The 25,620-nt window shown below is 44.4% G+C and overlaps 2 protein-coding genes across 3 annotated transcripts in view; one reads left to right on the top strand and one right to left on the bottom strand.

Annotated features, from left to right (window-relative positions):
* Nucleotides 1-24,221, top strand: part of LOC143793513 (uncharacterized) — a 42,185-nt gene extending 17,964 nt beyond the window's left edge. The window contains exons 3-11 of one of the 2 annotated variants that reach the window (XM_077280546.1): nucleotides 545-724; nucleotides 2,203-2,326; nucleotides 11,034-11,116; nucleotides 11,194-11,272; nucleotides 11,372-11,469; nucleotides 11,552-11,630; nucleotides 11,736-11,833; nucleotides 11,967-12,084; nucleotides 22,115-24,221. In XM_077280546.1, coding sequence (XP_077136661.1) covers nucleotides 545-724; nucleotides 2,203-2,326; nucleotides 11,034-11,116; nucleotides 11,194-11,272; nucleotides 11,372-11,469; nucleotides 11,552-11,630; nucleotides 11,736-11,833; nucleotides 11,967-12,084; nucleotides 22,115-23,640 — 2,385 coding nt within the window. In that variant the 3' untranslated portion in view covers nucleotides 23,641-24,221. Of the gene's footprint in view, nucleotides 1-544; nucleotides 725-2,202; nucleotides 2,327-11,033; nucleotides 11,117-11,193; nucleotides 11,273-11,371; nucleotides 11,470-11,551; nucleotides 11,631-11,735; nucleotides 11,834-11,966; nucleotides 12,085-19,826; nucleotides 21,991-22,114 lie in introns of those variants that run through there. The other variant, XM_077280547.1, reaches the window with a different exon arrangement.
* LOC143793553 (uncharacterized) overlaps nucleotides 1-25,620 on the bottom strand; it is a 351,737-nt gene that overhangs the window by 235,239 nt on the left and 90,878 nt on the right. The gene's annotated exons all lie outside the window — the stretch shown is intronic.

Genomic DNA, 25,620 nt, shown 5'->3' with positions numbered 1-25,620 from the left:
CTCACCCTCTGATGGCCCCCGAAGTGTTCCTGCCTCTCCGGTGCATGCTCTCTCTTCGGTTCCTATAGATGGTGTGGTTCAGGACCTGTGATGACGTCTTGTGATTGGTCGCGTGACCGCTCATGTGACTCACACGACCAATCACAAGCCGCGACGTCATCACAGGTCCTGAACCACACCGGCATCTATAGGAACGGACGCCGCTGAGGAGATCGTCTGGGTGAGTATAACCATTTGTTATTTTTTTTTATTATTTTTAAACATTTCATCTTTTACTATAGATGCGGCATAAGCAGCATCTATAGTAACAAGTTGGTCACACTTGTCAATCTGTCAGTCAGTTTTCCAAGCGATGCTACAGATCGCTTGGAAAACTTTAGCATTCTGCAAGCTAATTACGCTTGCAGAATGCTAAAAAAAAACGGGAAAAAAACGCAAAAAAAAAATGCGGATTTCTTGCAGAAAATTTCTGGTTTTCTTCAGGAAATTTCTGCATGAAATCCGGACGTGTGCACATACCCTAAGTGTCTCTCTCCATACACAGGATTACACAATAGTGAGGAAGACACCGGGGGACGGTGTGACTCCCATCATCCATCTCCAGGAGTCAGGAGGGCGGAGCCCGGGCCCCATCACAGAGCCTCCCCCGCACTCCCTGCTACATGAGAGGAACAAGAAGATCCTGGAGCTCAGCAACAAGATGATTGAGCTGCTGAGCGGAGAGGTGACTGCTGGGACATTATACAGGACTGGAGGATTCTGGGTGATGAGCGGAGAGGTGACTGCTGGGACATTATACAGGACTGGAGGATTCTGGGTGATGAGTGGAGAGGTGACTGATGGGACATTATACAGCACTGGAGGATTCTGGGTGATGAGCGGAGAGGTGACTGCTGGGACATTATACAGGACTGGAGGATTCTGGGGGATGAGCAGAGAGGTGACTGCTGGGACATTATACAGGACTGGAGGATTCTGGGTGATGAGCGGAGAGGTGACTGCTGGGACATTATACAGGACTGGAGGATTCTGGGTGATGAGCGGAGAGGTGACTGCTGGGACATTATACAGGACTGGAGGATTCTGAGTGATGAGCAGAGAGGTGACTGCTGGGACATTATACAGCACTGGAGGATTCTGGGTGATGAGCAGAGAGGTGACTGCTGGGACATTATACAGCACTGGAGGATTCTGGGTGATGACCGGAGAGGTGACTGCTGGGACATTATACAGGACGGCACTGGAGGATTCTGGGTGATGAGCGGAGAGGTGACTGCTGGGACATTATACAGCACTGGAGGATTCTGGGTGATTAGTGGAGAGGTGACTGCTGGGACATTATACAGGACTGGAGGATTCTGGGTGATGAGCGGAGAGGTGACTGCTGGGACATTATACAGGACTGGAGGATTCTGGGTGATGAGCAGAGAGGTGACTGCTGGGACATTATACAGCACTGGAGGATTCTGGGTGATGAGCGGAGAGGTGACTGCTGGGACATTATACAGCACTGGAGGATTCTGGGTGATGAGCGGAGAGGTGACTGCTGGGACATTATACAGGACTGGAGGATTCTGGGTGATGAGCGGAGAGGTGACTGCTGGGACATTATACAGGACTGGAGGATTCTGGGTGATGAGCAGAGAGGTGACTGCTGGGACATTATATAGGACTGGAGGATTCTGGGTGATGAGCGAAGAGGTGACTGCTGGGACATTATACAGCACTGGAGGATTCTGGGTGATGAGCGGAGAGGTGACTGCTGGGACATTATACAGCACTGGAGGATTCTGGGTGATGAGCGGAGAGGTGACTGCTGGGACATTATACAGCACTGGAGGATTCTGGGTGATGAGCGGAGAGGTGACTGCTGGGACATTATACAGCACTGGAGGATTCTGGGTGATGAGCGGAGAGGTGACTGCTGGGACATTATACAGCACTGGAGGATTCTGGGTGATGAGCGGAGAGGTGACTGCTGGGACATTATACAGCACTGGAGGATTCTGGGTGATGAGCGGAGAGGTGACTGCTGGGACATTATACAGGACGGCACTGGAGGATTCTGGGTGATGAGCGGAGAGGTGACTGCTGGGACATTATTCAGCACTGGAGGATTCTGGGTGATGAGCGGAGAGGTGACTGCTGGGACATTATTCAGCACTGGAGGATTCTGGGTGATGATTGTGTCGCTGTTGTCAGGTTCCTATAAGGTGTCAGGACGTCGCTGTCTATCTCTCCATGGAGGAGTGGGAGTATCTAGAAGGACACCAGGATCGGTACCAGGATGACATCATGGAGGAGCTCCGGCCTCTTACACCACGAGGTGAGGGGGATAATGTTTACGGAACTGTGCTAAAGATCTGGTCAAGTGTGGAAAAAATGTTCCTGTAATTGATGGGTTAATAATTTATCTTTTTGCATTTAACAAAATAGAAAGTAACTTAAGAGAAGAGTAATGTAAATCCCATTAGTATTTGTCTGGTGACAGCCCGTTGTCTCCGTCATTAGTATCTGGTGACAGCCCGTCGTATCCGTCATTAGTATCTGATGACAGCCCGTTGTCTCCGTCATTAGTATCTGATGACAGCCCGTCGTATCCGTCATTAGTATCTGGTGACAGCCCGTCGTATCCGTCATTAGTATCTGGTGACAGCCCGTTGTCTCCGTCATTAGTATCTGATGACAGCCCGTTGTCTCCGTCATTAGTATCTGATGACAGCCCGTCATATCCGTCATTAGTATCTGGTGACAGCCCGTTGTCTCCGTCATTAGTATCTGATGACAGCCCGTCGTATCCGTCATTAGTATCTGGTGACAGCCCGTCGTATCCGTCATTAGTATCTGGTGACAGCCCGTCGTATCCGTCATTAGTATCTGATGACAGACCGTCGTATCCGTCATTAGTATCTGGTGACAGCCCGTTGTCTCCGTCATTAGTATCTGATGACAGACCGTCATATCTGTCATTAGTATCTGGTGACAGCCCGTCGTATCTGTCATTAGTATCTGGTGACAGCCCGTCGTATCTGTCATTAGTATCTGGTGACAGCCCGTCGTATCCGTCATTAGTATCTGGTGACAGCCCGTCATATCCGTCATTAGTATCTGGTGACAGCCCGTCGTATCTGTCATTAGTATCTGGTGACAGCCCGTCGTATCCGTCATTAGTATCTGATGACAGACCGTCATATCCGTCATTAGTATCTGATGACATCCCGTCATATCCGTCATTAGTATCTGATGACAGCCCGTCGTATCCGTCATTAGTATCTGGTGACAGCCCGTTGTCTCCGTCATTAGTATCTGATGACAGCCCGTCATATCCGTCATTAGTATCTGATGACAGCCCGTCGTATCCGTCATTAGTATCTGGTGACAGCCCGTCGTATCCGTCATTAGTATCTGGTGACAGCCCGTCGTATCCGTCATTAGTATCTGGTGACAGCCTGTTGTCTCCGTCATTAGTATCTGGTGACAGCCCGTCGTATCCGTCATTAGTATCTGATGACAGCCCGTCGTATCCGTCATTAGTATCTGGTGACAGCCCGTCGTATCCGTCATTAGTATCTGGTGACCGCTCGTTGCATCCGTCATTAGTATCTTGTGACAGCCCGTCGTATCCGTCATTAGTATCTGGTGACAGCCCGTCGTATCCGTCATTAGTATCTGGTGACAGCCCGTCGTATCCGTCATTAGTATCTGATGACAGACCGTCGTATCCGTCATTAGTATCTGGTGACAGCCCGTTGTCTCCGTCATTAGTATCTGATGACAGACCGTCATATCCGTCATTAGTATCTGATGACATCCCGTCATATCCGTCATTAGTATCTGATGACAGCCCGTCGTATCCGTCATTAGTATCTGATGACAGCCCGTCATATCCGTCATTAGTATCTGATGACAGCCCGTCGTATCCGTCATTAGTATCTGGTGACAGCCCGTCGTATCCGTCATTAGTATCTGGTGACAGCCCGTTGTCTCCGTCATTAGTATCTGGTGACAGCCCGTCGTATCCGTCATTAGTATCTGATGACAGCCCGTCGTATCCGTCATTAGTATCTGGTGACAGCCCGTCGTATCCGTCATTAGTATCTGGTGACCGCTCGTTGCATCCGTCATTAGTATCTTGTGATTGCCTGTTGTATCCGTCATTAGTATGTGGTGACCACCCGTCACTTATGTCATTAGTATCTGGTGACCACTTGTCGCGTCCATCATTAGTATCTGGTGACCGCTCGTTGCAGCCGTCATTATTATCTTGTGACTGCCTGTTGTCTCTGTCATTAGTATCTGGTGACCGCTTTTTGCGTCCGTCATTAGCATCTGGTGACCGCCTATCTTCTCCATCATCACCATCTGATTACCGCCAGATTACACAGGTTATGGAGGATCTCGGCAGGAGGTTGTACCAAACAGCTTGGAGAACTTTCCCCAGATTTTGGCCATGTGCACACGTTCAGGATTTTTAGCGTTTTTTTTGCGTTTTTTCGCTATAAAAACGTGATAAAAACGTGATAAAAACGCTAACATATGCCTCCTATTATTTACAGTGTATTCCGCATTTTTTGTGCAAATGTTGCGATTTTTTCCGCGAAAAAATCGCATCGCGGAAAAAAAAGCAACATGTTCATTAAAAATGCGGAATTGCGGGGATTCCGCACACCTAGGAGTCCATTGATCTGCTAACTTCCCGCACGGGGCTGTGCACACGATGCGGGAAGTAAGCAGATTATGTGCGGTTGGTACCCAGGGTGGAGGAGAGGAGACTCTCCTCCACGCACTGGGCACCATATAAGTGGTCAAAAAATAAGAATTAAAATAAAAAATAGTCCTATACTCACCTTCGATGTCTTCCCGCCTCTCAGCTGTATGCTGCCGCTTCGGTTCCTGTAGCTGATGTGCGGCGAAGGACCTGTGATGACGTCACTGTCTTGTGATTGGTCGTGAGCGGTCATGTGACCGCTCACGTGACCACGACGTCATGGAAGGTCCTGCGCGCACATCAGCTATAGGAAGAGGAACGGACGCCGGTGAGGAGATGTCTGGGTGAGTATAAGCATTTTTTTTATTTTTTTTATTATTTTTAAACATTCTATCTTTTACTATAGATGCTGCATAAGCTGCATCTATAGTAAAAAGATGGTCACACTTGTCAAACACTATGTTTGACAAGTGTGACCAACTTGTCAGTCAGTTTTCCAAGCGATGCTACAGATCGCTTGGAAAACTTTAGCATTCTGCAAGCTAATTACGCTTGCAAAATGCTAAAAAAAAACGCGAAAAAAACGGGAAAAAAAGGCAAAAAAAAAAATGCGGATTTCTTGCAGAAAATTTCCGGTTTTCTTCAGGAAATTTCTGCAAGAAATCCGGACGTGTGCACATACCCTTTCTGTTATGAGGCTTATTTGGATAACGGGATTATGTGAGATCAGGACTCTGGGGCCTGATCATCACTCCCAGGACTCCTTGCTCTCAATGACATTGGCTGGATGTTGGGAGCTGTTGTCCGTCTGCAGAATAAATGTGGAGACAGACGCCTCCCGATGGAATTACATGATCGTTAAGTGTCGTAAGGTTTTGCGCAATTCGATATCCACAGAAGATCTGTGGTTCTCACTTTGCCAAATCGGACTTCCCGCTTTTCACTGATGAGGGGCGCACACCCTGATGTGCGTGTCCTCAAATGCAGTGTCTGGTTTGGCTTCTGTTGCCAAGTCTTTGTGGCTTGTTAAAGGTTCGATATTGACTTTTAGGATTGCTGTTTCTAATGGGTGACACTAGAGGACGAGTCCTCTCATATCTCAAGGCTGTCTCCATATCAAAGATGTTTGGATCAACCTCTCTGCCGGTACTGTATATGTATGCCCATTACGGTGGCCCCAGCCTGGCACTTTTTGTGGGGTTAAAGTCTTTAGTTATCTGTGTTGCTGCTGTGTTCAAGTCTTTATCCTCCCATGTACATTGTTCTAATGTGGGCTCATCCCTCCGATATCCACAGGTTTGGCCGACAGTTTAACCCCTTAGTGACAGAGCCAATTTGGTACTTAATGACCGGGCCAATTTTTACAATTCTGACCACTGTCACTTTATGAGGTTATAACTCTGGAATACTTTAATGGATCCCACTGATTCTGAGACTGTTTTTTCGTGACATATTGTACTTCATGATAGTGGTAACATTTCTTCGATATTACTTGCGATTATTTATGAAAAAAACGGAAATATGGTGAAAATTTTTAAAATGTTGCAGTTTTCAAACTTTGTACTTTTATGCCCTTAAATCAGAGAGATATGTCACAAAAAATAGTTAATAAATAACATTTCCCACATGTCTACTTTACATCAGCACAATTTTGGAAACAAAATTTTTTTTTTGTTAGGGAGTTATAAGGGTTAAAAGTTGACCAGCAATTTCTCATTTTTACAACACCATTTTTTTTTTAGGGACCACATCTCATTTGAAGTGATTTTGAGGGGTCTATATGATAGAAAATACCCAAGTGTGACACCATTCTAAAAACTGCACCCCTCAAGGTGCTCAAAACCACATTCAAGAAGTTTATTAACCCTTTACGTGCTTCACAGGAACTGAAACAATGTGGAAGGAAAAAATGAACATTTAACTTTTTTTTTGCAAACATTTTACTTCAGAACCATTTTTTTTTTATTTTCACAAGTGTAAAAACAGAAATTTAACCACAAATTTTGTTGTTCAATTTTTCCTGAGTACGCCGATACCCCATATGTGGAGGTAAACCACTGTTTGGGCGCACCGCAGAGCTTGGAAGTGAAGGAGCACCGTTTGACTGTTTCATTGTAGAATTGGCTGGAATTGAGATCGGACGCCATGTTGCGTTTGGAGAGCCCCTGATGTGCCTAAACAGTGGAAACCCCCCACAAGTGACCCCATTTTGTAAACTAGACGCCTTAAGGAACTTATCTAGATGTGTGGTGAGCACTTTAAACCCCCAGGTGCTTCACAGAAGTTTATAACGTAGAGCTGTGAAAATAAAAAATCACATTTTTTTCTACAAAAATGACTTTTGGCCCCCAAATTTTTATTTTCACAAGGGTAACAGGAGAAATTAGACCACAAAAGTTGTTGTGCAATTTGTCCTGAGTACGTCGATACCCCATATGTGGGGGTAAACCACTGTTTGGGCGCACAGCAGAGCTTGGAATAGAAGGAGTGCCGTTTGACTTTTTCAATGTAGAATTGCCTGGAATTGAGATCGGACCGTGTTACGGAAGCCCCCAGTACCCAGAATATGTTGTGCAGTTATATATATGTATAATAGGTTCCATGTGAGATGCATGTCCCTAATGCATCAGCCCACAGGCTGCGCCCCTGAGCAGAGGGGACAAGATATCCCCCTTCTGACCTCCCTCACCTTTGTAATTCCCACAGTAAATATCGGCAGGCTCTGGCCACCTGCGGCTATTGTAATGTATGTCTGGCCTGCCGCTTTAAAATTGGCCTGCCCTCTGTATCTGTGTGATATATTCTGTGTCCTGTGAGTAAAGGGTTGTCACACTGGAAATACGTGGAGAAGCAGTGATATTTTATATGCGCCCATCTAACCAAGCAATTCCAGCCAGCGTCCTTCATTCATACTCCAGCCAAAGCAGAGTGGACCTCCTGAAACACGGGGTGGTACTGAAAGAGGTACCCCAGCACGGTAGACCCCGTTACAGACGCCATGTCACGTTTGGAGAGCCCCTGATGTGCCTAAACAGTGGAAACGCTCCACAAGTGAGACCATTTTGGAAGCTAGACCCATTAAGGAACTTATCTAGATGTGTGGTGAGCACTTTGAAGCCCCAAGTGCTTCACAGAAATGTATAAAGTAGAGCCGTGAAAATAAAAAATCCTTTTTTTTCCTCAAAAATGATTTTTTTAGCCTGCAGTTTTTTTATTTTCTCAAGGGTAACAGGAGACATTGGACCCCAAAATCTGTTGACCAGTTTGTCCTGAGTACTCTGATACCCCATATGTGGGGGGGGGGGCACTGTTTGGGCACACGTCAGGGCTTGGAAGGGAAGGAGCGCCGCTTGGAATGCAGACTTTTATGGAATGGTCTGCGGGCATCATGTTGCGTTTGCAGAGCCCCTGATGTACCTAAACAGTAGAAACCCCCCACAAGTGACCCCATTTTGGAAACTAGACCCCCAAAGAGCTTATTTAGATGTGCGGTGAGCACTATGAACCCACAACTGCTTCACAGAAGTTTATAATGTAGAGCCATGAAAATAAAAAAAAATCATATTTTTTCCATAAAAATCTTTTCACCCCCAAATTTTTACTTTCACAAGTGTAACAGGAGAAATTGGACCCCAAAATTTATTGTGCAATTTATGCTGAGTAGGCTGATACCCCATATGTGGGGGGGGGGGGGGGACATACCTAAACAGTATAAACCCCCCACAAGTGGCCCCATTTTGGAAACTAGACCCCCCAAGGAACTTCTCAAGATGTGTGGTGAGAACTTTAAATGCCCAAGGGCTAAACAGAAGTTTATAATGCAGAGTCGTGAAAATAAAAAATATTTTTTTTTCCACAAAAAAGATTTTTTAGACCCCAAGTTTTTATTTTCACAAGGGTAACAGGAGAAATTGGACTCCCGAGTACGCTGATGCCCCATATATGGGGGTAAACCACTTTTTGGGCGTACAGCAGAGCTCAGAAGGGAGGGAGCACCATTTTACTTTTTGAGCGCAAAATTGGCTGTCGCGTTTGGAGACCCCCTGATGTACCTAAACAGTGGAAAGCCCCCAATTCTAACTCCAACCCTAACCCCAACACACCCCTAACCCTAATCCCAACTCGATCTATATTCCTAATCACAACCCTAACCCCAAAACAACCCTAATCCCAACCCTAACCATAACCCTAAATCTAACACACCCCTAATCCTAATCTCAAACCTAACCCTAATCCCAATACACCCCTAATCCCAATCCTAACCTTAACCCTAACCCCAAATGTAACCCTAATGCCAACCTTAACCCTAATACCAACCCTAATCCAAACCTTAATCCCAACTCTAACCCTAACTTTAGCAGCAACCCTAGCCCTAACTTTAGCCCCAACCCTAACCCTAGCCCTAACTTTAACTCCAACCCTAACCCTAGCCCTAACTTTAGCCCCAACCCTAACCCTAGCCCTAACTTTAGCCCCAACCCTAACCCTAAGCCTAGCTTTAGCCCAACTCTTCTAGCTGCCGGCCGGCAGATCATGGCGGGCGCACTGCGCATGCGCCCGCCATTTTCTTACCGGATGAAGAAGCCGGCGGCCAGGAGGGGACGCAGGAGGACCCAGGGACACCGGTAAGTATAACAGGTTCCCCGAGTCCCCCTATTTCTCTGACGTGCGATCACATCAGAGGACAGAGAATGACACATCGCTTTTTTTTGCAGCCGCCGGTAAACAGTTAATTACCGGCGATCGCAATACAGGGGTCGGTAAAAACCTACCCCGATCATGTTCTTGATCAAAGATCTTCTGGGTGCCGGCCGTCGGGCGCACTGCGCATGCGCCCGCCATTTTTTGGCCGGAACAAGATGGCGGCGCCCTTCGGGAGCCACGAGGGGCACCGGGGGAGACAGGTGAGTATCGGGGAGGCAATTGGGGACCCCATTTCTCTATCCTCTGATGTGCGATCACATCGGACGACAGAGAAATTAAATGGGAAATCGCGTTTTCTTTTTGCGACCGCCGGTAAGCAGTTAATTACCGGCGATCGCAACCCGGAGGTCGGTAAAAAAAAAACGAATCATGTTCTCTGGGGTCTCGGCTAACCCCGGCAACCGAGACCCCAGAGAAAATCCGACACTGGGGGGCACTATTCACTTTTTCCACAGCGCCGTTAATTAACGGCGCTGTGGTTTAAGTACCCTTAACTGCCGCCGTTAAAAGGCGTATCGGCGGTCGTTAAGGGGTTACTGTGTACGGGAGTGCTGGCCAACTGATGGTCGGGATGGATGATGATCACTCATGTCGGACTTATGATATTCCATCACATTGTTTTCTTGGAGATAAGCTGGCAGCTTATTATTATTAGCTAATTCTGATAGTGAACCTAGGAGAGCTTCTGTGAATGGGAGAGGCGGCTGAGATGATGGCCAAAGTATTGTTCTGCCGACAGCCATCTAATGTGTATGGTGACGGTAGTAAGGTCGGCCATGTGGCAAGAAATTAGGGGGCATTTTTCTCCTTTTACCCTTTTGCGCCAATTTCTGTGAGGCGCCAAAAGGGTTAACAAACTCTGGATGGGTTTTTTTAATACCTTGAAAGGTGCAGTTTTTATTTATTGTTTTGGGGTATTCTGATCTTTTATGCCCCTTTAAAATAAGTTCAATTATAAAGTGATCCCTAGAAAACAAGAAGGTCCCTAAGGGACATCGCAGCTGAACTTTAAGCCTTCTGACTTCCTAATAAAAGATGAGGGAAAAAGGCAATTGATGTAGACACATGTGATGATCCCCTCTAAGTCGTCCATGTGTTTTGATTATCTGGTTTAAGGGTAAAAATCTTTAAAGTTTTAAAATTGTTAAAATAACATTGCGGCTGTGTTGGGAGTCAAATAAAAGCAGATTTTGGGAAAAAGTAAACCAGGTTCTGGATGACGTCATTAATGGTGTCGAGAGAAATGTACGTAATTACAATAGGAAAAAAACAAAATGAGGAAATCCAGCGCAGTAATTATAAGTAAATCAGTAATAGCACATGTATTAACGGGACTTAGTTAACTCTAATTGGATCAAAATGTGTCAAATCTATCCCACCGCAACAAGGTGTGCAAATCGGCATGGTCCTATCTCTAGTATTAACCCACTTTTTGTGTCAGCAGGACCAAAACAGGACTGTGTAACCTCCTGTCTGTGGAAAGCTTTATAGAATAAGTGGACTGCCCAAAAATGGGGAGAAAACTAAAGCAAAAGCAAAGGAATGTGCTGGAAATGTGCAGTGTTAGGCGCAGACCGATACATAGCAGGGATTAGGTCACCCTGTGGTTGTGTCTCCACAGATGGATCCAGGAGGAGATGTCCCCGTCCTCTGTATCCCCAGGACTGTCCGGAGGAGAATCACAACATCCCGGAGGAACATCAGGTAGATGACACTGAAGCCCCCACAACATCTGACCATGAAGTGATGGGACCTGAGCTCACCTTACATTTTTCTTTTAGGGTGAAGATCTGATTGATATTAAGGTTGAGGTCATAGATGACGCAGAAGAGATGATGGATGTGTGGGCCGGTCAGCAGAGTGAGGAGGGGAGACTGTCATGTCCTGTGGTCACCTACTACTACTCATCATCTCATCATCACATGGCACAATCTATTCCATCACTGTGTGTCTCCACAGATGGATCCCGGAGGAGGAATCCACCAGAGAGATGTCCCCGTCCTCTGTATCCCCAGAGCTGTCCGGAGGAGAATCACTACATCCCGGAGGATCATCAGGTAGATGACACTAAAGCCCCCACAACATCTGACCATGAAGTGATTGGACCCAAATTGCTTTTTTTTTTCTTCTCCTTTTTAGGGTGAAAATCCAATAGATCTTAAGATAGAAATTATACATGAAGCACAAGAGGCGATCGCATTATGGGCCGATCAGCAGGGTGAGGAGGGGAGACTGTCATGTCTGTTCTGTGGTCACCTACTACTACTCCCATCATCTCATCATCACATGACACAATGTGTTCCATCACTGTGTGTCTCCACAGATGGATCCAGGAGGAGAAATCCACCAGAGAGATGTCCCCGTCCTCTGTGTTCCCCAGACTGTCCGGAGGAGAATCACAACATCCCAGAGGATCATCAGGTAGACGGCGCTGAGCCCTGTACCGGATCTGTATATGGGGGGACATTTCTGGTCCTGTCGTCTTCTTATGTTGCTGTTACATTTTTCCACCTGTCTTCTGTATTGTACTGAATCTTATATTTGATGTATAAAGAATGAAGATCTGGCTAATTGTAAGGTGGAGATGGAAACAGAAGAAGAACAGAGGCTAAGGGGCCATGAAGCTTTTACAAGTGACGTTAAGGAGGAGATTCCAGTGGATCCTCCCCCAGGTATGTCATGGATTTAGAAACTGAATTCAGAGATCTCTTTAAGATGTGATTCTGTCGATTCTTAGACGGGGCTCCTACCACGTGCAGCCTATGTATTCTCCTGAATTGTAATCTTCTTTGGTGAGCAGCCCCAAAATCCACAGCCGCGGTCCGTCCGTAACAAACCGGCGTCGGCCAAAGCTTGTTGTGCCAGAAGCTGTCGCTGTCATCATTGCTGGCGGCAGAGGTTCGGCTTAGAGGGGCGCACCATATTGTGCTGGGCCTCAAGCACATAGTGGCGGTCTCCAGCTGTAAACGTGGCATGCCAGTGAGCGTGCACCGCTCACATCTGATACTATGGCCACAGCGTCGGAGATGGGGTTAGCGTGCCAAAGTGGCTACCAAGTGGCCAAAGTGGCTACCGAGGTGCCGAATGTGTCAAAGTGGCTACCAAGTGGCCAAAGTGGCTACCAAGTGGCCAAAGTGGCTACCGAGGTGCCGAATGTGCTAAAGTGGCTACCAAGTGGCCAAAGTGGCTACCAAGTGGCCAAAGTGGCTGCTGAGGTGCTGAATGTGCCAAAGTGGCCACCTAGTGGCAAAAGTGGCTACCAAGGTGCCAAATGACCAAAGTGGCTACCAAGTGGCCAAAGTGGCTACAGAGGTGCCGAGTGTGCCAAAGTGGCTACCAAGTGTCCAAAGTGGCTACAGAGGTGCCGAGTGTGCCAAAGTGGCTACCAAGTGTCCAAAGTGGCTACAGAGGTGCCGAGTGTGCCAAAGTGGCTACCAAGTGGCCAAAGTGGCTACAGAGGTGCCGAGTGTGCCAAAGTGGCTACCAAGTGTCCAAAGTGGCTACAGAGGTGCCGAGTGTGCCAAAGTGGCTACCAAGTGTCCAAAGTGGCTACAGAGGTGCCGAGTGTGCCAAAGTGGCTACCAAGAAGCACCTGCGCTGTAGCTTCAATCCATGTCAGTTGGGGGTCATGGAAAGGTCGCCATTAATTCCTATGGGAAATTTTTTGCTTAAAATGCGATTTTTTTTAAAAAAAACAACAACTACAAATCGACTCCAAAAATACGTAGCACACCTGTCCCCACTGAGGGCTTCGAAACGCCGCCTGAACGGGGTCTCTGCATGACTGCAAAAATCAGTGACACAGTGGACACACAGACTACAATTTCTTACACACAGACTCTGCCTAGGACAGTCTGTCTGCTCTTCACAAGTGTCCGGACCCCGTCCATTTCATCATTGTGGGTCCCAGCGTCCCCTTGAAGCAAATGGTGGTGACATCACACAGGTCCTTTAGCCTGCGCCCAGTATTATATGATGGGGACATCATCACTCCCATTGGCTGCATGTACCCCCCACCCCAGGTTCTGCCATCGCTGTACACTACATTCATATTGTAACTTTACTTTCTTACAGTCGACACCTGATGATACACTGCTGTAAAGCACCATGTGTGTCCTTCAGGAAATGCCCCTCTAGTCGCCCAGATCTCTTTGTATAGAACAAATAATAAAACCTAAGAATCCTTCCCGTGGCTATTAGGCCTCATACTAGACTCGTTGCCTTTAATGCAGGGCAGCTGCCGTCAGTCAGTCACACATCCAGTGGGGATTATTTGACCACAGCTTTCGTGCCTTTGGACTCCTAATAATAGAACGTAGGGCCGTAGCCACATTTCCCTGAAAATAAGCCCTAGCAGGATTCTACAGGATTTTAGAGTATGTTTGAAATATAAGCCAAAGTCCAAAAATGAGCTCCAGTTACAGTCCCTGCCGAGAACCTGGGCAATTGTTCAGTGATCACACGTTCTTAGAGGGCCCTATTGTTTCTGTTCCGAGGTTAACACTGCTTAAGGACCTTTGGTTACATCATGGTCATGTCATCATGATGTCACCAAAAGCTTCTTTAACTGCTGGAGTGTAAAGGAACTGAAGAGCCGACAGGCTGGTATGTATATGCAGTGTGTGTGTATACAGGTGTATGTGCAGTGTGTGTGTGTATACAGGTGTATGTGCAGTGTGTGTGTATACAGGTGTATATGCAGTGTGTGTGTATACATGTGTATGTGCAGTGTGTGTGTATACAGGTGTATGTGCAGTGTGTGTGTGTATACAGGTGTATGTGCTGTGTGTGTATACATGTGTATGTGCAGTGTGTGTGTATACATGTGTATGTGCAGTGTGTATACATGTGTATGTGCAGTGTGTATACATGTGTATGTGCAGTGTGTATACATGTGTATGTGCAGTGTGTGTGTATACATGTGTATGTGCAGTGTGTGTGTATACAGGTGTATGTGCAGTGTGTGTGTATACATGTGTATGTGCAGTGTGTGTGTATACAGGTGTATGTGCAGTGTGTGTGTATACAGGTGTATGTGCAGTGTGTGTGTATACAGGTGTATGTGCAGTGTGTGTGTGTATACAGGTGTATGTGCAGTGTGTGTGTGTATACAGGTGTATGCAGTGTGTGTGTATACATGTGTATGTGCAGTGTGTGTGTGTATACAGGTGTATGTGCAGTGTGTGTGTATACATGTGTATGTGCAGTGTGTGTGTGTGTATACAGGTGTATGTGCAGTGTGTGTGTGTATACAGGTGTATGTGCAGTGTGTGTGTATACATGTGTATGTGCAGTGTGTGTGTATACATGTGTATGTGCAGTGTGTGTGTATACAGGTGTATGTGCAGTGTGTGTGTATACAGGTGTATGTGCAGTGTGTGTGTGTATACAGGTGTATGTGCTGTGTGTGTGTATACAGGTGTATGTGCAGTGTGTGTGTATACAGGTGTATGTGCAGTGTGTGTGTATACAGGTGTATGTGCAGTGTGTGTGTATACAGGTGTATGTGCAGTGTGTGTGTATACAGGTGTATGTGCAGTGTGTGTGTATACATGTGTATGTGCAGTGTGTGTGTATACATGTGTATGTGCAGTGTGTGTGTATACAGGTGTATGTGCAGTGTGTGTGTATACAGGTGTATGTGCAGTGTGTGTGTATACAGGTGTATGTGCTGTGTGTGTATACATGTGTATGTGCAGTGTGTGTGTATACATGTGTATGTGCAGTGTGTATACATGTGTATGTGCAGTGTGTATACATGTGTGTGCAGTGTGTGTGTATACATGTGTATGTGCAGTGTGTGTGTATACAGGTGTATGTGCAGTGTGTGTGTATACATGTGTATGTGCAGTGTGTGTGTATACAGGTGTATGTGCAGTGTGTGTGTGTATACAGGTGTATGTGCAGTGTGTGTGTATACAGGTGTATGTGCAGTGTGTGTGTATACAGGTGTATGTGCAGTGTGTGTGTGTATACAGGTGTATGTGCAGTGTGTGTGTGTATACAGGTGTATGTGCAGTGTGTGTGTATACATGTGTATGTGCAGTGTGTGTGTATACAGGTGTATGTGCAGTGTGTGTGTATACAGGTGTATGTGCAGTGTGTGTGTATACAGGTGTATGTGCAGTGTGTGTGTATACAGGTGTATGTGCAGTGTGTGTGTACATGTGTATGTGCAGTGTGTGTGTATACAGGTGTATGTGCAGTGTGTGTGTATACAGGTGTATGTGCAGTGTGTGTGTATACAGGTGTATGTGCAGTGTGTGTGTATACATGTGTATGTGCAGTGTGTATACATGTGTATGTGCAGTGTGTGTGTATACATGTGTATGTGCAGTGTGTATACATGTGTATGTGCAGTGTGTGTGTATACAGGTGTATGTGCAGTGTGTGTATACATGTGTATGTGCAGTGTGTGTGTATACAGGTGTATGTGCAGTGTGTGTGTATACAGCTGTATGTGCAGTGTGTGTATACATGTGTATGTGCAGTGTATATACATGTGTATGTGCAGTGTATATACATGTGTATGTGCAGTGTATATACATGTGTATGTGCAGTGTGTGTGTATACATGTGTATGTGCAGTGTGTGTGTATACATGTGTATGTGCAGTGTATATACATGTGTATGTGCAGTGTGTGTATACATGTGTATGTGCAGTGTGTGTGTATTCATGTGTATGTGCAGTGTGTGTGTGTATACATGTGTATGCGCAGTGTGTATGTGCAGTGTATGTGCAGAGTGTGTGTGTATACATGTGTATGTGCAGTGTGTGTATACATGTGTATGTGCAGTGTATGTGTATATACATGTGTATGCGCAGTGTGTATGTGCAGTGTATATACATGTGTATGTGCAGTGTGTGTGTATACATGTGTATGTGCAGTGTGTGTGTATACATGTGTATGTGCAGTGTGTGTGTGTATACATGTGTATGCGCAGTGTGTATGTGCAGTGTATGTGCAGTGTGTGTGTGTATACATGTGTATGTGCAGTGTGTGTATACATGTGTATGTGCAGTGTATGTGTATATACATGTGTATGTGCAGTGTATATACATGTGTATGTGCAGTGTGTGTGTATACAGGTGTATGTGCAGTGTGTGTGTATACAGGTGTATGTGCAGTGTGTGTGTATACATGTGTATGTGCAGTGTGTATACATGTGTATGTGCAGTGTGTGTGTATACATGTGTATGTGCAGTGTGTATACATGTGTATGTGCAGTGTGTGTGTATACATGTGTATGTGCAGTGTGTGTGTATACAGGTGTATGTGCAGTGTGTGTATACATGTGTATGTGCAGTGTGTATACATGTGTATGTGCAGTGTGTGTGTATACAGGTGTATGTGCAGTGTGTGTGTATACATGTGTATGTGCAGTGTATATACATGTGTATGTGCAGTGTGTGTATACATGTGTATGTGCAGTGTGTGTGTATACATGTGTATGTGCAGTGTGTGTATACATGTGTATGTGCAGTGTGTGTATACATGTGTATGTGCAGTGTATGTGTATATACATGTGTATGCGCAGTGTGTATGTGCAGTGTATGTGCAGTGTGTGTGTGTATACATGTGTATGTGCAGTGTGTGTATACATGTGTATGTGCAGTGTGTGTATACATGTGTATGTGCAGTGTATGTGTATATACATGTGTATGCGCAGTGTGTATGTGCAGTGTATATACATGTGTATGTGCAGTGTGTGTGTATACATGTGTATGTGCAGTGTGTGTGTATACATGTGTATGTGCAGTGTGTGTGTATACATGTGTATGTGCAGTGTGTGTGTGTATACATGTGTATGTGCAGTGTATGTGTATATACATGTGTATGCGCAGTGTGTATGTGCAGTGTATATACATGTGTATGTGCAGTGTGTGTGTATACATGTGTATGTGCAGTGTGTGTGTATACATGTGTATGTGCAGTGTGTGTGTATACATGTGTATGTGCAGTGTGTGTGTGTATACATGTGTATGTGCAGTGTGTGTATACATGTGTATGTGCAGTGTATGTGTATATACATGTGTATGCGCAGTGTATGTGTATACATGTGTATGTGCAGTGTGTGTGTGTATACATGTGTATGTGCAGTGTGTGTATACATGTGTATGTGCAGTGTATGTGTATATACATGTGTATGTGCAGTGTATGTGTATACATGTGTATGTGCAGTGTGTGTGTATACATGTGTATGCGCAGTGTGTATGTGCAGTGTATGTGCAGTGTGTGTGTGTATACAGGTGTATGTGCAGTGTGTGTGTGTATACAGGTGTATGTGCTGTGTGTGTGTGTATACATGTGTATGTGCAGTGTGTGTATACATGTGTATGTGCAGTGTGTGTGTGTATAAATGTGTATGTGCAGTGTATGTGTATATACATGTGTATGTGCAGTGTATATACATGTGTATGTGCAGTGTGTGTGTATACAGGTGTATGTGCAGTGTGTGTGTATACAGGTGTATGTGCAGTGTGTGTGTATACATGTGTATGTGCAGTGTGTGTGTGTGTATACATGTGTATGTGCAGTGTGTGTATACAGGTGTATGTGCAGTGTGTGTATACATGTGTATGTGCAGTGTGTGTGTGTATACATGTGTATGTGCAGTGTGTGTATACAGGTGTATGTGCAGTATGTGTATACATGTGTGTGTATATACAGGTGTATGTGCAGTGTGTGTATATACATGTGTATGTGCAGTGTGTGTGTATACAGGTGTATGTGCAGTGTGTGTGTATACAGGTGTATGTGCAGTGTGTGTGTATACAGGTGTATGTGCAGTGTGTGTATACAGGTGTATGTGCAGTGTGTGTATACATGTGTGTATATACAGGTGTATGTGCAGTGTGTGTATATACATGTGTATGTGCAGTGTGTGTATACATGTGTATGTGCAGTGTATGTGTATATACATGTGTATGCGCAGTGTGTATGTGCAGTGTATATACAGGTGTATGTGCAGTGTGTGTGTATACATGTGTATGTGCAGTGTGTGTGTATACATGTGTATGTGCAGTGTGTGTGTGTATACATGTGTATGTGCAGTGTGTGTATTCATGTGTATGTGTAGTGTATGTACTCGCGTCACTTGTAAGATTCCTGATTTATTAGGTGGTGTGCGCCCTTTAATGAATTAGGTGCCTCTTACTCCAGTGGCCCCATACGATAAGACTGGATGTATCAGGGACATTTTTCTCGTTAGCACGTTGCCCGGTGTAAACAGGAGATGTGCTGCCGATAACCTGATATGTGGAGACAATGATTTATTAATGATAGCAGTTCTGCCTCAGCCGGTGTAATGAGGCCGTAGACAAGCACCAGACGACTTTACAGAGAGCCTATCATCCGGATCAGGCATTATAGACTAAAGGTATGGGCATGAAAGCGCTGTGCTGCTGTTTTAATTGGTCGCCGGTGTCGGTGCATGAACGCATTAACCTCCCTGCATGCTTAAGGAAAATGGTGGCGGCGCATGCACAGATTGAAGAACTGAGATTTCAATCTACACTGGCGCCATTTTTCTGAAGCCTGCAATCAGATCGATCTGCGCAAGCGCCGCCCACAGCTAGGTCAGCGCCATCACCGGATGTTTATCAGTATGAAGATACTTACAGCAGAGGCAGCTGAGGGGCCGTGACAGAGATAAAGACCCTAACCTCAGGCCCGCCCCGATGCCGGAGCTGCTTATTCCACCATATCTTCTAATGGGGATTAAAGAATAACCAGGCTGCAGATCTCAGCAGTGAAGGTACCTAATAAATCAGAGGCACAGCGCCTTCATACCCATATCTCTGGTTTATAAAGCCTGATCCTGATGGCAGGTTCCTCGTCCTCGTGTAAATGTCTGAAATTGGCTACTGTAAATGCACCCTAAATGTTTGTGCGCTATTATGCAATATGTCATCAAATGGGGCCCCCTTTAACTTTTGCCCAGGGACCCACATTGCCTAAACTGTCTCTGGTTACAGCAGGACAGATAGAGTAGACCTTTCATTAAGCTCACACCCCAAAAGGAAGCAGACATCCCGAAAAGAATCACACTCAAAAGACCCCACAACATTAAGGGTTGGCTAATGCCGGGGTCTCGCACACAGATCCCGTAGTCCTGCTGGCATCACTTCAGTCCCGAGCCCAAGCAATGTGGCTACTGCCGGCCACCCTGGGGGAGCAACTGCTACACTTGGCTGCATTGGAACACAGCTGGAACGGCGCACTTTTGACAGAAGTGACGTAAGTCTGGGTGTGAGTCCATGCACCATGGGCACTTGCCAACTCTAATTGTTTTGGTTCTAAGGGGGTCCGTTGAGTGATTCTTTTGGGGGTGCCCGCTTTCTGAGTCCCTAGACATTTACTGTAATACAGTACCATATGTACCAGAAATATACTGTACTTTTTGACCCCTAGACAACATGAGTTCAAAAAGAAAGAGCTATTCTGTTGAGTACAAGAAAAGAATCGTGGAGGATTCCCGAGGCAAAAATCTTACTGCTTTTTGCAAAGAGAAGATGTTGAATATCCGAATGGTCCGAAGATGGCGGGCAGCGTACGATAATCTCAGTCAACAGGTGTGCAAGGGAAATGCTAAGAGGCGCAAGTGTGGAGCGGGGCGGCATCCATTATTTCCTGAGCTGGAAGACATGATCTGTGAATGGATTGCTGACAGGAGAGCCAAGGCTTTAGTTGTGCGCAGGGCTGATATTCAAGAATTTGCTCTAACAATGGCGCCACAATTAGAAATATCACCAGAAGATTTCAAAGCGTCCCATCACTGGTTGGACGGCTTCCTTCAGCGATGTGAACTGTCTCTAAGACGGTCCACAGCTCTATGTAAGCTGGAAGATGCTGAAGTTATTAAACGTGCTCTTGCATTCAAGTCCTTTGTTGACGGCATTGACTTTTCTAAATACCAACTTTCCAACATGATTGTTATGGATGAAACTGCAGTATTTATGGGCCAAGGATCACAAACGACGATTGATCAGCGGGTGCCTCCTCTGTCTATGTGTTCCACTGGCCATGAAAGTGCACGTGTTACCTGTATTTTGGCAATTCGTCTGGATGGAACTAAAGTGCCACCTCTAATCATTACTAAGGGCAAGAAGGAGAAGATGAAACGTATTTCAGGTATTTATATTCTTGAAACCGTAAAAGCCTGGTGCACACAAGCAGTTATACGGAAATGGGTCGATTTAATGCTGCCGCTTGTTTTGCGAGGTAGTCAAAGAGGCTTGCTAGTCTGGGATTCAGCCAGTACACACCGTGCTAAAGACATGAAGAACTTCCTTCATGAAAGAAAAATAGATCAAATAGTGATTCCCGCAGGAATGACTGCCTATCTCCAGACTCTTGATATTGCAATAAATAAGCCATTCAAGGACCATTTACGCACGGAAATGAATGACTACATAAAAAATAGAATGCAGAGAAAGCATGGAAACTTTGTGAAGCCTAGACTGCAAGAGGTTGTGACTTGGGTGAAGAATTCATGGGAGAAAATCACTGACAGTTGCGTTGCCAATGCGCTACAAGCAGGATACATGGACAAGAGGCGCTCATTTAAGGAAAGTGCTATTGCTGGACATGAGAAATTGGGGCCAATGATTCTAAAGGCAACAGAGTCACAAGAAATTGACGACTGGATTCAGGGTTTGGAGAGTTATGATGATGTTCCTGAAGATGATGACATGACTGTGTTTGAATAAATGTTGATTTTTGGTCATGAATACTGGTTAATGTAGATCGTTGTACTTGGAAATAGGATCTCAAGAAGGTCATGGCGGAATTCATGGTTTGTAGAGTTATGATGACGATGATCCAGAATGTGATGACATGATTATATTGTAATAAATGTTGATTTATTTTTTGTTTTCTTTGTTTAAGATAAAATGTAGATTGTTGTTAATGTGAAAAAATAAGCCCTAACCCCTCTTTCAGACCAAAAAATAACATAGGATGCTGTCTTATTTACGGGGAAACACGGTACATCCCACCAGTTATCTACATTAGTGATACTTTGCAGGAACTGGGTATGTTGTCTTTCAGATATTCCCGTAGCATAACCTTCAATATCGTGCAATCACAGCTCTGCTATCATCTCGTATCCACTAAATAGTTCTTTCTGAAACTTGTCTCCTGGTCGGTCTGTTTTATCATGGTTTCTTTCACATACAACATTTTTAAAGGAAAAATAACACTGCAGTTTTTAATACAATGTCTGTAATAGATGCAACCTGAGCGGAAAGCCTTTCTTTTATATTTTACTTTCCTTTTGAATCTGCTTCAGATTTTGGATCAGAAAACTGAATCAAGAACTGTGTTGTTTTGCTGAGAAAAAGCTTTATATGAAACTGCTCTTACATTTTGTGACTTTTAGCAGGTTTACTCCAGTACCTGCTAGGTCCACCAATGTTTCGAAAACTTGGCAAAGCTGGCCAGGACTGCTTTTAAAACATCACAAGTTATATTTTTTTGCTACATTTCAACAATTTTACTCCAGTATTCTGGTGAAAATTGCTTGATGAACCCAGGCCAATGGCTTAAACTTTTCCTTCCAGCAGGATCCATTTTTAGCTTTGGCTATCAATCCCACCTCAGACGGCATTATAAACTGTGTGTTTTGCTAGGAATAATTTTAATGAAATATCTGCTTCGATTTGAAAAATAACTAACAAACTCCATTTTAATCTTAACAGAAAATCACATTGGGAATCCAGAGGGAAATGTTATTTTCTTACTAAATTATAAAGTAGAAGATGAAAACATCATGCCACACTCTTCAGAAGAAAATCTCATTACTCTTAACGTAAATTCAGGATTTAACAGTACAGATCAAACTGTTATGCCTCCTAATTATGAAGACCGTTCTGATAAATCTTGCAATGTTACCACAAGTACAAGTCACAAAATGATTCAACAGTTTCGACATACGTTTGGAAAAAACTTTACAAGAAGATCAAGTCTTTATACACACAGAAAAATTCACACTGGAGCAAAACCATTTTCATGTTCAGAATGTGAGAAGACCTTTACAGATAAATCGACTCTTTTAAGACATGAAAAAAGTCATACGGGGGAGAAACCATTTTCGTGTTTAGTTTGCGGGAAGTGCTATATAAGCAAATCAAACCTTGTTCGACATGAAATAATTCACACAGAAGAAAAGCCATTCTCATGTTCTCTGTGTGGGAAGTGTTTTACTGGTAAATCCTGTCTGGTTAGACATGTGCGAGGTCACACAGGAGAGAAGCCATACACCTGTTCAGAATGTGGGAAATGTTTCACGCAGAAATCAGGTCAAGTTAAACATCAGAGAATTCATACAGGAGAGAAACCGTATTCATGTTCAGAATGTGGGAAATGCTTTATATGTAAATCAGACCTGCTGAAACATGAAAGAATTCATACAGGAGAGAAACCTCATTCATGTTCAGAATGTGAAAAGTGCTTCATACGTAAAGCAGATCTTGTTAAACATCAGAAAATTCACATAGGAGGAAAACCTTATTTATGTAAAGAATGTGGGAAAAGTTTTACTCATTTATCAGATCTTGCAAAACATCAGAAAATTCATACAGGGGAGACGCCATTTCCATGTTCAGAATGTGGGAAAAGTTTAATTACTAAAGCCAATCTAAGGGATCATCATCAAATTCACACAGGAGAGAAGCCATTTTCATGTTCACAATGTGGAAGATGTTTTATGGCTCAATCAAATTTTATTGCACATCAGAGAATTCACCCAGGTGAGAAGCCGTATTCATGTTTAGAATGTGGGAAATGTTTTACTCAAAAATCAGATCTTGTTACACATCAGAGAATTCACACAGGAGTGAAGCCATATTCATGTTCAGAATGTGAAAAATGTTTTACTCAGAAATCAAATCTTGTTAAACATCAGAGAACTCACACTGGAGAGAAGCCATATTCATGTTCAGAATGTGAAAAATGTTTTACACACCAATCAGATTTTGTTAAACATCAGAGAATTCACACAGATGAGAAGCCCTATTCATGTTTAGAATGTGGAAAATGTTTTACTCATAAATCAAATCTTGTTAAACATCAGAGAATTCACACAGGAGAGAAGATGCATTCATGTTCAGAATGTGAAAAATGTTTTACACAGAAATCACATCTTATTAAACATCAGAGAATTCACACAGTAGAAAAGCCATATTCATCTTCAGACTCTGGGAAATCAGTACTTACTAAAACCTAACTTTGGGACCATTAGAGGAATCACACAGGAGAGGAACTGTTTTGATATCTTATTTTTTAAAATATTTTATAAGTAAATCTAAAAGTGAAACACATCAGAGAATTCACATAGAAACCATATTTTTGTTTGGAATTGTGAGAAATGTTATATAAAGCAAAATGGCATAGGTTATTAAATCCTTCAACAGCCAATATGTGTTTATTTTACATGTACAGTATAAGTAGCCTGGATCTGCAAAACATGCTAGTTATATTTATCATTGGTTATCCATGATTGAGATCCAGAGCGAAAAGCATTGCGGATATATGGAAGAACAGAAGAAAGATATTTCATTTCAATGTAATGAATCTGGTTTGTCACCTTTGAACCTTGTTTTTTATTACTGTATTCGTAACATCATCCCACTGCCTCAGAATCAGGGGGCTATATTGCAAAAAATATGAGAACTTTGTATTAAATTTTATCTTCATTCAAATAGCGTAAAAATGTTTGAAACAAAACTGACTGCTGGAGTGGCGCTTCTAATCTAAGGTCCCTGCCCCTGCTCTCACACTTACCCGATGCCATCATTACCATCTATCGACGTTGCTGCTGTCGGTCTCTGCCAGGTTGTGACTTGCAGTATTGTTCCAGTGTCTCATGAAGCGAGCCGGAGGTCACTCTTTAATGCAAGTCTATGAGAGCCTCCTTCTGGCTCTCATAGGTGTGGAATGAGAGCTTGTGACGTAACTTCTGACTTCCGACAGTCAGAAGTTGCGGTCACAAGATGGCGCCGTGGCATTGGAGCTGCGCTGATAAATCACTGTACAGGAGGGGAAAATAGTGTTGGTATTGCCTTGGCCTAAATAATGGCTGGATAAATCAGTAGCGCAATATGGGTCTTATCCTTGCAACAAATTAAGTAAATATGGAATTTGCTCACCTGGCGAAGTTGTGTGATTACAATAACACAAAAACATTTGATTAAGGCAGCAGCAGGTAACCCGCAAGACAATCCAGGATGAATACATAAGAAGGAATGGATTCCTTTCTGTGTTACTAGGAATACTAGAGCTGACGAGATCATCAGTGGATGGAGCCAGGAGTATTCAAATGCGGTTTTTGGCAATGGGTATCAAAGTTGGCTAATTTCTTCTTCGGGACAAACCACTATGGGACTAAATAATGAATGTGGGCGTGGCATGGGGGAGGGTTTAGGACACTTGATACCCTAAGCAGAAATAGTCGTACAGAGAAATTTATGAAGTGCATGTACACTAATGCCAGGAGTCTCACCAACGAGATGGAGGAATTAGAATTATTGTTGAAAGAAAGTTATTATATGGTGGGTGTACTACCTGCATTCCTGTGTGTTTTTGCACCTTTCCCCCATCAGAAATGCCAACTTACTCGCCGCCCATTCGCATCTCCTGTTTCTGTTTCCACACCTCAGGGCCTGCACATATGCAAGCAGGTCTCCTGGCAGCCTGCCCTCTCCTAATGTGTCGCCAGCCAATAGTTAGGAGACACTTAATGCACCTCCACCTGTTGGGAGGTGTCTGAGAAACATTTGTATTGTTACTTGCCTGTGTGTTGCTAGGTCCCCTTGTCCGCTTTGTCTGATCTTGGTACAGTATTGTGTAACCTGTATCCTGCTTCCATACCTGACTTTTCTGCTTTCCAGAGCCGTAAAAGTCTTTACTAGTACCAGTGGCCATCCTGTTTGCCATCCAGAGCCACATACTCTGTACCAGTACACTTGGCTGTTCTGTCCTCTATTCAGAGCCACGCAGTCTGAACCTGTGGCAGTGGATGTCCTATCATGTCTGGGACACTATCCAAACCAACTTCTCTGACCCTTGGGTCATCTGCTTCTTTTCCGGACACTGTCCTGGATTGGTACTTGGCAGTTACCTGCTGCAGAAGCTTGACCTCTCCATCAGAGTCTCCTGTGAAAACCAGGTAGCTGCTTAGTTATGCTCTTCCAGGATAAGCCAGGCC

The sequence above is a fragment of the Ranitomeya variabilis genome, chromosome 1, assembly GCF_051348905.1.
Source record: "Ranitomeya variabilis isolate aRanVar5 chromosome 1, aRanVar5.hap1, whole genome shotgun sequence".
Lineage (NCBI taxonomy): Eukaryota > Metazoa > Chordata > Amphibia > Anura > Dendrobatidae > Ranitomeya > Ranitomeya variabilis.
Note: the sequence above shows the minus strand (reverse complement) of the source record. Positions and strands in the feature narration are given on the sequence as shown.